This window comes from Syngnathoides biaculeatus, chromosome 20 (genome assembly GCF_019802595.1).
Source record: "Syngnathoides biaculeatus isolate LvHL_M chromosome 20, ASM1980259v1, whole genome shotgun sequence".
NCBI classification, from domain to species: Eukaryota; Metazoa; Chordata; class Actinopteri; order Syngnathiformes; family Syngnathidae; genus Syngnathoides; species Syngnathoides biaculeatus.
The window spans coordinates 5,100,070-5,112,471 of NC_084659.1; the positions used below are offsets into that span (position 1 = coordinate 5,100,070).

At 54.3% G+C, this 12,402-nt stretch overlaps 1 protein-coding gene across 3 annotated transcripts; it reads right to left on the bottom strand.

Annotated features, from left to right (window-relative positions):
* Positions 1-816: 816 nt before the first annotated feature.
* phf21b (PHD finger protein 21B) lies at positions 817-12,294 on the bottom strand. 3 transcript variants are annotated; one of them, XM_061806358.1, is made up of 14 exons: positions 11,899-12,294; positions 8,123-8,167; positions 6,662-6,916; positions 5,829-5,942; positions 5,443-5,721; positions 5,264-5,374; positions 5,135-5,186; positions 4,943-5,019; positions 4,813-4,867; positions 4,165-4,187; positions 3,329-3,487; positions 3,180-3,246; positions 2,591-2,694; positions 817-2,157 (listed from the first exon to the last, which is right to left on the bottom strand). In XM_061806358.1, the coding sequence occupies exons 1-14, from the start codon at positions 11,950-11,952 to the stop codon at positions 1,969-1,971; spliced, it is 1,584 nt and encodes a 527-aa protein (XP_061662342.1). In that variant the 5' UTR covers positions 11,953-12,294; the 3' UTR covers positions 817-1,968. The 3 variants fall into 3 exon arrangements, with proteins under 3 accessions (XP_061662342.1, XP_061662343.1, XP_061662341.1); XM_061806359.1 differs by having other exon boundaries at positions 5,850-5,942; positions 6,662-6,919; positions 11,899-12,292; XM_061806357.1 differs by having other exon boundaries at positions 6,662-6,919; positions 11,899-12,292.
* Between the last annotated feature and the right edge of the window lie 108 nt (positions 12,295-12,402).

Here is a 12,402-nt window from a genome sequence, read left to right on the forward strand (position 1 = left end):
GCGAACAAACAGCGGCAAAAGGCGCGGCGTTAACATGCCGATGGTGATTGGCAGACATCCAAACGGGAAACCATTTGACCACAAAGTGCAGGCCTCGCGGTATTATACTCCCCCCGGTGGCCAGCCCGAGCAGCACACTCAATTGAACTGATGAAACCACGACGATGCCCAAATTGTTTGACCGTCCGCATGAACAGCACCATTTTTGGGAGCGGGAGGGGACGACAAACACGTGAATGACATTTGAATTCATTTCAATGGACGTTTGGAGTTCAATGAACAAACAAAAATACGACACCTGATTCGTCGCGGCCCTCCGTCGCGTCTTGTCCTCTCGTCACCTCCGGGAGGCAGCGGCGAGCGGCGCCAACAGCTTCCTCTCTTCGCTCTCTGCCGCCGCCGGCCGTCCTCCCTCCCCTCGGGTACGTTCTGTGAGGCTTTTCCAAATGGGTCATCGCGGCGGGCTTTTGCGCTACATGACATTGAAAGCGCTCGAGGAGGGTACCGTCATTGCTCGGATGCAAGAAACCTTGACTGCTCCGTGACCGCTCCGGCAACATTTTCCTGTCTCCAAGTCGCGGGAACAAACTCCTCGCGTTTTTCACCTGCACTTAGCAAACGAAAGACGCTTGTCGCCACCAAACATGCGGCTAGCAGTTAGCACCTTGACTCACGTGTCTTGCGTTAACAATCTCACACCCACCGGAATTCGCAATCGATCAAAAGCCGTCGCGGCCCGCCGGGAAAAGGACGCGTGCAGTACGGCAGACGTCCAGCAGGCGTCAGCGTTTGACAAGAGGACAAAGCCGACAGGGGTTTTGTAGTTCAAATGTTTATTAAGGAATCTTTTGTTGTTGTTTTTTTGTACGAAGTCGGTAGAAAAAGGTGAACTACTACGTTGGCATATTGAAGACAAAACACTCAAGTCTACTCGCTAGTCACAATTTCCCGCGGTGGCATCGACACAAATCAAACAAAAAAAAGACATCTATTGTTTTTGTTGCTCAATAAAAGAATAGAAAACCCTTTTGAAGTGTTCTTTGTTCAAAGGTGTGCTCTAATAAAATAGATCTGTTCCATCATGCCGCGGTTTCTCCCCGGCAAGACCGCGCCGCGTGCGTGAGGTGGGGGGTGGGGGCGGGGGGGGGGGGGGGCTGCTGGTTTGCCGGCCGCCGGTCTGCAGGGGGCGCCGATACGACGAAGGCGTTTTTGTTCCGGGAAGCGGCAGGAAGACGAGCGAGCGCTCAAGGTAGGCAGTGTGGCTGCGGCTCGCCCAAAAACCAAACAAAGGAAACGGCCAATTCCAGTAGAAAAAGGAAATTAAAGCGTAGAAAAGACTTTTTGGCATATTTGTCACGTGAATGCATCTGGCCAATCGTCCGTCTCGTTTCTCCTCACGACGCCCTGGACCGGTCGGCGCTGGGGAGCGACTCGGTCAAACCGGAACCAAACGACATCATTTCATTTACGGCACGGCACGGCACGGCACGGCACGTTCCAAAATTCGACCGGCTCTCTCCGGTCCGGTTCCTTCCAAGGCGACCGTTGACGAAATCGCCTTCCGTTTTCAACAGACAAACTCGTCGCCGTTTGCAAGGTCCGCTTCCCGACGCCGAAAAGACGAGCCGTCGCCCACCGGAACGCGGGGAGATGACGCAAAGTCCGCACGGACGGGCGGGCCGACCGAGTCCAAAGTTTCGCTTTGATTCTGCGGGGCTCAGCGTCCGCCGTCGACGTCTTTATGTACAATGAAATACTACGTCGTCGGTGTACTTTGCTCTTAAATACTTTCTTCTCTCAATACTTCCTGAATCATTTTGGCAAAAGAAAAAAAGCTGCTCGTGTGTGGCAAGTAGAACACGTTTAAGGCCGACAAACAAGAACCAAAACTAATCTCGTAAGCACTTCCGTCGTCACAGGTCAAAATATTCACCGGCCGACCGCCGGGTGGGGCGGCGGGGGCGGGGGCTAGTCGGCCGCGTGGTCTCGACGGGGCCGGAGAGGCGAGGTCGACGGCCCGCCGCTACTCATTCGGGACGGCGAGGAGGCGGTCGTCACGGTAACCTGGATGAGCTTGATGAGCGCTTTGAGGCGCTCCAGCGACGCCAGCGTGTCCCGCTGCCGCGCCGCCAGACGATCTCGCCGGTCCAGGCAGCGCTGAGAGGAGCACGGGCGGAGCGTTAGCGTGTCGCCACGCAACAGGACACAACAAACGAGCGTGGACTTTCGCATCCACTTGGCTAATTGCTAGTTGCAAATTCTCCCGACGACGCATCTGTCGACGCGCAAACTACACGCCGTCAACGGGCCTTCGGTCACCGCACCCCGGTCCATTTCCACGGGGTGCCGGCCTTCGAGCCTGATCTCCGCGCCGGTGACCCCGGCCTGACCCCATCCCATAATCTTTCTCATGCCGCGCTTTATCTGGTGCCTCGGCTACGACCTGCCGCGTTCAAGTTTTGAATCGGGTCCCTGACAGTCAGCCACCCGCGGGTGGCGCCACCTAGTGGTGGCCCAGTTTTTCAAGTCAGCCTTTCCCCCCTCTGTGGGGCACAATCCGTCCGAGCGTTTTCAGAGCCGGGTCGCTTACTTTGAGCGTCTTGTTGAGCTCGTCGTCCTCCGCCTCCAGGTGAGCGAACTCCTTCTTGAGCTCCCCGTTCCGTCGCAGCAGCCGCCGCTTCTCCTCCTGACGCACTGTCATCAAAATTGCGACAACGTGATTTCCAGGAGGATCCACGACAAATCCAAAGGAGCAATTTGATCGCTTGCCGGGTCCACTCAACAAGTTTGCTCGTTCCGAAAACGCAACCCAGAAAAGGTTTCGCCAGTGGTCAACGCTTGCGAACTTGAAAGCACAGTCGTGTGACCCCCCCCCCTCCCCCCCATTCTATCTTTTGGTTTGATCTTTTCCCCTTTTGTTTGCTGGATCAAATGTATTTTCTGTCACCAACAAACACCACAATCCCACCATCAGGATGAAAAATGTAGCCCATCAGCCTATTCGTCGTTTTGCAGATTTTATTTATTATTTAGAACCCGAATCACCAGATCAGTCTTTGCGCTCGCTCCTTTTAGAATTCTCTAAATTGCCACCAGATGGCATCAAAGTGCCAGGGAACTATGTTGACGCGTGGGGGAGGCGGCGGCGGCGCTTGTCATGCGCTTGCATTTGGACCCACCTGTCTTGTGCGTGACGTAAGACTGCACAAAGTTGTGAGGCCACGACATGTTCTCCTTGTTCAGAACCTTCACAAGCAGCAACAACAACACACAAAGTTAGCGTCAACAATTCATCGGCGAGGTCAAAGCAAAGTTTGGGACCGCGTACCTTCTTGTGGCACTTGGGGCAGTACCAGGGTCCCCCGGGCGGGGTCTTGAGCGGCGGCTGGAGGCAGTCCGGGTGGAAGGCTCGCGGGCAGTTGTGACACGGCTGCAGCTCGCCGTCCCGGCGGCACACGGCGCAGCGCTCGTCCTGTTCCACGTCATCCTGCGGCCACACGCCACAAACGCGCTAAGACGTCGGTCGGGACCGGATTCCGGCTTTCGGGCCTACTTTCCAAAATCACCTCACGCCTCACGTTTCCGGCCGGACGGGGGCCTCGACCCAGGTACGCTTTTAAGATTTTCGGGGACTACAAAAGCAAAAACTATCTGCAAAGGCGCCAAAAAGCTCACGCAACTACGTCGCCAACGTCACGCAGTCAATGAGTAAAATAGATAAATAAATAAAAAGAAAGAAATTGGATCCAAGTGAAATGCAAGCCATGATACGTTTGAGGAGTTTGGCAAGCTCGCATCCGGAAAGGAGCAGGAAGTGCCCGTCAGCTGCTTCCAAATCCATCCAGACTGTTTCTACACGTCAGAGCCGGGCCGGGCCGTACGTGCCCTTCCGTGGAGTCAAAATAGAAAAACAAAAAATTTAAAAAATTGGACTGGATCGATCGAAACTGCAAAGGACAGCAACATTCTGCTCTAGACAACCTTCTTCACTGCGTTTTTGCCCTCGCATGCATCAACTTTGACAGAAAATGCTTTTTTGTCTTCTTTGCAACAAATGGAAGCAGTGGAGATCAAAAGTCTTGACGGACGGCCCGGCCCGGCCCTACGACCGCGACGCGTCCCACTTGGACCCCGGCGTGACAGAAGCGGCGTCATGTGACCTACCTTCCAGCAGAAATCCTCAGAGTCTAGCATGTGGATGGAAGCAGAGCACACGTTAGCGCAAACGTGTCAAAGCCATGCGGACGCGGGCGGTAGGGTTAGCGTTAGCGCTAGCGGCACAAAGCTAATGAGACACGAGCAGATCCAACTCAATGCGGAAGAGCAACACCCAAAGAAAAAGGCTTTTTCGTCCTTCAACGATTTGCGCAGTTGGAAGCGGATTTGCGCCAAAATCAAGGCGACAAATCCAAATTTCGACTCAATTCTTTCAATTATTTGCACACGCTTTTTGAAGCCTCAAGTTCCAGTTTGACAGCTCAAGTCAATCAAACTCTTCTGTTTCGGCGAGGCCAGCGACCCCCCACACCAAAACACTGGATCTCTTTTAACGTCAAACGGTTCCGAGCTCATCCTGGAAACGTTCCAATTTTGAAGCAGTCAACATTTGATTGAAAACGCCCCGAGGAATTTGCAACGACCCCCCCCCCGCCACCTTTCTTCACTCGGACCAGCCCAACTTGATATTTGCTTCCACATTTTGGTCCTGATTGAGAGCCCAAAGAGGACGACGCTCCGGCTTTGGACGCCGACTCTTCAGCATTCGGACACACAAGACTGCATTTGCGCTCGACAATCGCGACGCGGGTTTACCTCGTGCCGACAAGAAGAGCGGCCCGTTTAGGTAATGCGTCGCCAGACGTTTGCGCTGTGGACAAACACAATGTCCCGTGAGGATGAGGAGGACGAGGATGTCAGCGTCGTCATTCTTCAACGTACGCACCTCGGGCTCAAAGAGGCCGCTGTAGGTGGGGTTTGCTGTGCTTCGCCTTTTTCTTTCCTGCCTCTTCAGCTGAATTTCTACAACAACAACAACAACAAAGGGGACGTGGAGCACATGAACACACACGGAAAGTCAAAAAAAAACAAAACAAAAAAGTGTGTGTGTGGGGGGGGGGGGGGGCAGCGTCGTTACCTTCCAGGTGCTCGTTGGTGACGAGCCCGAGCGAGACCATGAAAGAAATTTTCTGTGAAAGAGACCAGACAGCGTCAGTGACATCATCGCCACCATCGCGAGCACTTCCTGAGCAAAGGCCCCGCCCACCTCCGGGTCGTCCTCGATCTTCTTGCCGGGGGCGGGCGGGGGCTCACGCGACGGGAGAGGGAGCGAACCGCCCTCGCTGCTGCCGGGGGCCTGAGGCTGGATGATGATCACCTGAGAAGACGCACGCGGTGTGAGCGTGTCAGATATCGGGTGTGATTGGGGGGGGGGGCGCGCCTCACCTTGACCGCCTCGCTGACGGCGGCCACACCGTTGCCGTTGCCGGGCGAGGCGGCGATGATGGCGTAGGCCACGCCGGCCCCCGCCGAGGCGTGCTGGGCGGGGCCGGCCGCCTCGCCGGCGGCGTCGTCGTCGTAAGGCTGCCGGCGGGGGCCGAGGGTGCAGTTCGGGGTGGGAAGAGTGGGGGCCGGCCGGTTGAGCGCGGAGGTGGGCCGCGGCTGCGGCGGGTCCCGGCACAGGCTGCGGGGGAGGCTGTCCGGAATCAGCGACTTTGGCCTGACCTGCAACGCACGCACGCACGCACGCAAAACAAAAGTTTGCCAAAACAGGAGCGGCCGTGCGTGGACTTTTTGTCAAATTTGTCCATTTGTCTAACGGTCACACGCACGTTTGTCGCGAGCGCCAGCACCTGAGGGAGAACGCTGGCGGCTTGACCGGCCAGTCGGTGCAGCGAGCTGACTTGAGGCACCTTGACGGGGACGGACGGGAGCGGGCCCAACATCTGCAGCACAAAAATGCAAAACCGTCATCGTCGTGAAACGCGAGCCCGCGACGTCGGACCAACTTTTTTACCGATTGGACGCGCGCAAACACACACACACACACACACTTTGTGTTGACTTCTTGTCCACAAAGAAGCTGTGCCGCGATTGGCTGACACGCCACCCCCTTGCTCTTCTTCTGTGGTTCAGGATGGTGCGGGCGAGGGGGGAGGCTCGTGCCAGTTCCCATGGCAACCACAGCGAGTAAAATGCTTTCATTTTCCCGGTTGCCTTCAGTCGAGCGGTTTGGGAAACTTCCCGTTTGTCGATGGCGTTGCACCTCCTTTCCGCGCACAGCTGGAACGGAAGGTAACCAAGCCAACGGCGAGAGAAAGACGGCAAAGAAGCAGCGGCGGGCGGCAGATGTTTTTGTTCCTCCGCTTGGCTCGGCTGACCCCCGACCAGCGGGGCTCAGCAGTTTCCATGGAAACAGCGCTCGTGAGCACTCATTCATCATTCAATCATTCTCCTCCATTCACTCAGTCAATCTTCTGCCGGCTCGCCGGAAAAACTTCCGGCAAACGATGAGAACGGTTCCGGCGGGAGCGTCACGGAATGTTACAAATTCCGCGGTGGCCGTTCCGAATCGTGACGTCTCGCGTGTATTTGTTATTCAACCTCGCGTAGAGCGACGTCCTCGCAAAACGATACGGCGGGATGACGACGTCGTCGTCGTTACCTGCGCGGCGGGAAGCTCCGGGGCCCTCTTGCCGCCCGGCGGGCGGGCGCCGACCCCGAACGCCGCCCTGCCCGCCGTCTGCAGGTCGACGGGCGACGTCTGCGGCGGATCCGAGCCGGGCGTCTTCTGCCCGTTGATGTGCGCCGTTACCACGGCGACGGGAGCCGGGACCACGGAGATGGCGATGCCCTGGCTCGGGGGCTTGATGAGGGACAGCGGCTTGGCGGCGCCCGCCGGGCAACTCCGCACCGCCAGCTTCTGGACACAAACGCTTGTTAAAGCACACACATCAAACACGACATGACGCACACACAGAGTACATTTGTCGCAACGAAAACAAAAACTACCGTCTGACGGGCATCGGAACAACCGTCCGCCAACCGTGCCGGTAACCCTCGATTGGACGCGTGCCACGTTTGCCTCGTTGCTACGTGGCACACGTTCAGATTTGTGACTTTCCCTTCAGGAGTATTCCACACATAGAGTCAAAAAAAGAAATTGCATCAGTCGGTCGGAGTCGGACAGATGGACGGAAGCTGGCGTCCAGTCAAAGTCTGGTTTTTGTCATCCAGTTCCGGATGATTGCCACGAGGCCTTTCCTCGCGGCGTCGGATCAGCGATCCAAACTCTCGGTCGTTGTTTCTCAGAGTTTTCCCCTGAGGTTCGGGTTACGCGCTAGCTCGTCGCCCGCCGTTCCGGCCGTTTCCGTTCGCGACGAACGCAGTTCGGATGCAAAAGCCGCCGAGCAGTCAAAGCGACGGCGCTTCTCGGCCGCACACGTTAACTGGGCTCCCTAGATGAACGCGAACGGCCCCCGCAGCGGTGAATCGGCGTTCAATGTCGCCCTTTAGCATTGATTCATTTTCTTTTGGGGTGTGCGTCATCACGCGTGCCCTTGCAAAAGTGCGGTCACCATTTTGACAATTGTTTTTCACCACTCGGACACGCGTCCGTTTCTTTCGGACGCCTCGGCAGGCACGCAAACGTCTGGAGTCGCGCGCCGGCATCTCCGTCATCTCACGAACCTTCGGGTACCTAAAAGCCGGCGCCGTTCCAAACGGCGAGGAGCCGTCGGGCGGCTATATTTAGACGCTGCTCCGAGCTCGACTGAAGCAACTTTGATTCCTGCTTCCGAAACACGAGCGGAATCATTTTTGCTTCTTTTTGAAGAACGGAACGCAGCCCAAGGCAAAGGCAAAAATGTACGGTACCGCACAAACACTCGCTGATCATATGGAGGGATTTTTTTTTTCCTGAGACACTTGATGCACATTCATCGTTTCAAGCTTGTTTGACATCAGGAAGGGGAAAACAAAATCCATGAAAAGTGAGGCAAAAAGAAAACCCGCTTAAATTTAAAGGGAGGGGGCCAATTTCAATCAAAAACGGCACTTTGCTTAGAAAACAAAAAGTGGAGAACAATTGAACATGTGACATTTGGCGAGTGTGCGTGGCGCCTACCTGCCCGTTCTGAAGTTCATTCAGGCCTTTGCACAGCGTCTGATTCTGCACACAACAGACAAACATTTGCGTTAACATCCCAGAAAAAAAAAAAAAAGACACTAACAAACCTCAGAACGAACCCCAAAAAAAAAAAAAAAGACACTAAGCCAACCTCAGAGCGACGAGGACGTGGCGACGTGCCGTGAGGGGGGGGGGGAGACAAAAAAAAAAAAAAAAAAAAAAAAAACAGGAAGCGGCAAACCATTGGCACCGCCGCAGCAATGGCGGCAAAAATGAAGGCTTGTTTCCCCGGCAACCACTTCCATTCATGTCAAAAGACATATTGCGAGCGTCACCTTTCACCTCAACCGCGCCGCCCGACGAGAGCGCCGAGCGTGCTGACCGACGCCATTTTCCGGCGACATCGGACGCTCAGAACGAGTCGCTTTGGTCTCCCGAACAAACAAACAAAGTGGCCGTCCTTCACTTTCAGGTTGCTTCAAGGTCACACTTTCCTCAGGGTGTGCACAAATATTTGATGGACAAATCAATTCTGATATTTTGAGTCTTTTCCTGCCCAGGGGCTTCAAGCGGCGCTCAATAAAATGGCAAAGACGTACTCACTCGTTTTTTTTTTTTTTTTCATGTATTCAGAATTGCTCTTCAACAAAGCAAAATCATAATTCATCCAAATACAAATTCTGGAAGACTAATATTTGATAGCTGGAGACGATTTTTGTCATACTATGCCAATAACACCGCCCAACTTCCACTTTGGCCCAATGAAAAGCTCCGATATGATCCCGACGCGTCATGAAATCATCAATGCTGCTTCAGAAAAAAAGAAAAGAAAATGCAATTGAACGACTAAAAAGTTGTCGTTTTCCCAGAGCAGGAAGACTCTTTCCCCGAAACGATGATGCGCCGCGGCCACCCGCAACGGGACGAGACCGAAAGGCAGAGATGAATTCCGCGAGCGATGACTCGCCGATTTATCGTTGAGCACTTTCGCCACTGCTGTTTTCAAATCACGTTCTGCTTTCGGATCAAATCGCGCACGTTGAAAAATCTCTTTTTCATCCGATTCATCGCTCAAAATAATCGCGAGTGGCGGCTCATTGAAACCGCGCGCCTTTAAGGGGTGTGGCCGAGTCAGCGAAATCAGGAACGTGGCGGCTTAGTGGCCTTTCGACCCCCCCCCCAGCAGCTCACGTCGACAACACAAATGTTGGCTGGGAACACAACGCAAAAAAAACATCCCGCATAAAAGGTGCAACCAAGCGGGCGGCGCCATGCGAACGCCCAGAAATCCCCGTGAAGACGAGCGGGGGCCATCGGACTCGCCGCCGCTGAGGCCGCTCCCTCGCATGAGCCCCGATTTTGGACGCGGGAACACAAAAACATCGGCACAGCGACCGGACGAGGACGTCGTCACACGCGAGGCGCGCATTATGTTTTTCCTTTTTAGTTAGCATCTTTGCGCTCCCTCGTGCGAGAGGAGCGGCCTGGAGATGCAAAGTGAACAATTTGAAGACACCGCGAAAACAAGGACCTCATCGGACAAAGTCCCAATTACCCCAAAAGGGCTAAAAGTAGCACCGCTGGCATTCCTCAACAGACAAGAAGAACCTCGTCGCAGTTGAGGGGGACCAATTGGGCGTTTGTCTGAAACGGGAATTTGCCCTTTGGGATTTCTTGACAGAAAAGAAACAAACGGGCCGACACGAGAACGCAAATTGGAATGAAAAAATAATTTTCGGGCCTTTTTGACAAATATGAAGACGGAAATGAATCAAAGTCTTACAACAACAACAACAACAACAAAAAAAAAACCGCAACAAAAACAAGTTCAGTTGACAGAAATCAAAAGTCCACGTCAAATTACTTTGTGAAGTGAATCGAGGCTTTTTTTTATATATACGAGAACTTCATTTGGCACATGCCATCAAACATAAACTGTGCACAAATCTGAATTTCAATCTGGTTGACTGAGTTATTTTGAAATGTTTCTTTAGTTTGAAAGCGTCTCCACGACAACATTGGATCACGCTCCGTTGGCGGTTCGGCCCAAATACGTGAAAATTGTCATTTAAGATGAGATTTGAAAACTTCAACTTTGAGCTCTTCAAATGGGGCAAAGTGCAACCCTGAATGATTTTGAAAACGTCCACATTCAAAATTGAGAAAATCTATTCAACGCCTCGTAAGAACATTTGATTCACTGCCGGAATCTTTTGCATCTAATTTGTTCGAAAAAGGAGGCCTGACAAAGTCTGCTCGTACAAAATGGGAGAAAGGGGGAAAAAAAAAAAAAAAGGGGTGGGGGGGGTAATTGGAGTGGTCTTGTAATACAACGCGGAAGTAAGGTGAGGTCCAAAATATGACAGAAGTGACACAGATGAGCGGAAGGGGGCTCACGTCAGGAAAATGTGTTGCTTTTTTACTGACAAGAAGCAGCAAATGGGACATTTTTGTTGCTCCAGCACAAAACGTGTTAAAGGGGGGGGGGGGGCACGTCAGTGCAGTGCTGAGTGGGCTTCCTTTTGCTCCCACCCCCAAACCAAAACAGCATCAAAGCAATCAAAATGGTAATGTTGCCTATGAAGGTCCACCCGCCCCCCCCCCGCTCCCCACCACGTCCTCGGTGAAACTCTGCAGACTTTTTGGTCTCCATGCTGGGGGGGGGGGGCACCCCTTTCTCTCTCAAAATGGACGCTTCCACTATCAAAGGGGGGGGGGGGGGCACACGTCTTGCCTTCTGTGGCTCAAGCTCAACTCGAATCAACATTCCACGGAATAAGTGGATCGATTCAAGTCAGGCAGCGAGAGTCCAAACCAGATCGAGCCCGTTTTGCCCAAAGTCCTCCTCCCGAAAAAAAGCGACAACTTGTGCGCGCCGGAGGGGCGGCTCGGCGACCGCGGAGCCGAACCGCCGGCGTCTGGCCGGCCGCCCGCCCGCCCGCTCGCGGCACCTGCTCGGAACCAGCGAGAAAAAGTCGCCGTCCGTCGAGAGGACGAGGAGGCCGTCGAGCCGCCATCAGGAGAGAGTCAAGCGAAAGCGTCGTCGTGGGCCAATCAGCGGGCAGCGGCGCCGTCACGTGACCCAGAAGCAATCATACCAGCGGACTAAGTGCAAAACTCGGAACAAAATGGGGGACGAAAAAGACGTCAAAAGGCAACCGCGGGGTGCCCGAAAAGTCCCCCCGGAAAGTGTCACGAGTTAGCTAAGCAGAGAGTTACCCGACGTCGGCGAGCTCAAAATGGACGCGAATTGTCAGCAAGTTTGAGCACAGACTACCCAAAACAAGACGAACAGCTGACGTGAATAAACTTGACGCCGAGGCCCGCCGCATTAGCCTGTTAGCAGCCGAGCGAGCCGAGCAGCGACTACTTTTTCAACAAATAAAGTTCGGCCTGTTTCATGTTTTGAGGGGGAACTCATATTAAAAAAAAAAAAAAAAATGTCGACCTCCGGGCTGTGCTTGTGCCTCGTGTGTGTGTGTGTTCACACAAGTAGTTGCTGGGGGGGTGGGGGGGGGTGTTAGTGTCTCAAGTTGTGCTGTGTGTACGAGAGGAACAAAGCGGCCATGGATGTTTCTTGTCCCTCATAAATATTCAGCTCGCGTCCTGCTCGCCAGCCAGCACAGCGCCGCATTAGCCGGGGTTCTTGTCGCTCGTCGGGCCGAACAATCGCCGAGAGCGGCCCGACGAGAGACAAAGTGAGCGGCCGACATTGTTGACTTTCACCTCCTTGACGTCCTCCACAAGAAGAACACAACGGCGGCGGTCCTTACCTGATGACATTGGATTTCCACTTGGAGCGCCTCTTGCAGGCCTTGTACTTCCATGTTCCGTCCACAAAAGCACTTTGCCCCCACTTTCGACGCCAACGAAGCCAACTTTGGGGCAATTGGGGCAATAATAACAAGCCGAAGAAGAACTACTCGGCTCGGAAAGCAAGTTCTCGCTTCTTTGGCAGCCCGGGACTCATCACCGACTTTCCGCCCGTCTCCAAAAAGTGCTCGGAAGCCGACTCGAAGGCGTCGGGCCACGGATGGCTCCTCTCCGGGGGACGGGCGAGCGACTCCGGCTCCGCGCGGGGGGTCGCGACGCCGATTTTTCCACTAATTTAAGTTGAAAGGCGGGGACTAGATCGTGTCCGTGTCCGCGGCTTGATTTCACTTTGCCTGGGGAAAAGTTGTGCTTCGGCTGTCAATGGTGATTCTCGAGTACCCGGATGAAGCGCCCAGAAACGGGGCCCCGCCTCTCCCCGCGAACCACGCATGCGCACTCGGCGC

Coding starts and splice junctions, on each gene's coding strand:
- phf21b (XM_061806357.1), bottom strand. CDS start 11,952: ATGGAAGTACAAGGCCTGCAAGAGGCGCTCCAAGTGGAAATCCAATGT. Junction 5,943..6,661: donor CGGAGCTTCCCGCCGCGCAG/GTAACGACGACG, acceptor TTTGTGCTGCAG/ATGTTGGGCCCGCTCCCGTC. Junction 3,488..4,164: donor CTGAGGATTTCTGCTGGAAG/GTAGGTCACATG, acceptor GTGTGGCCGCAG/GATGACGTGGAACAGGACGA.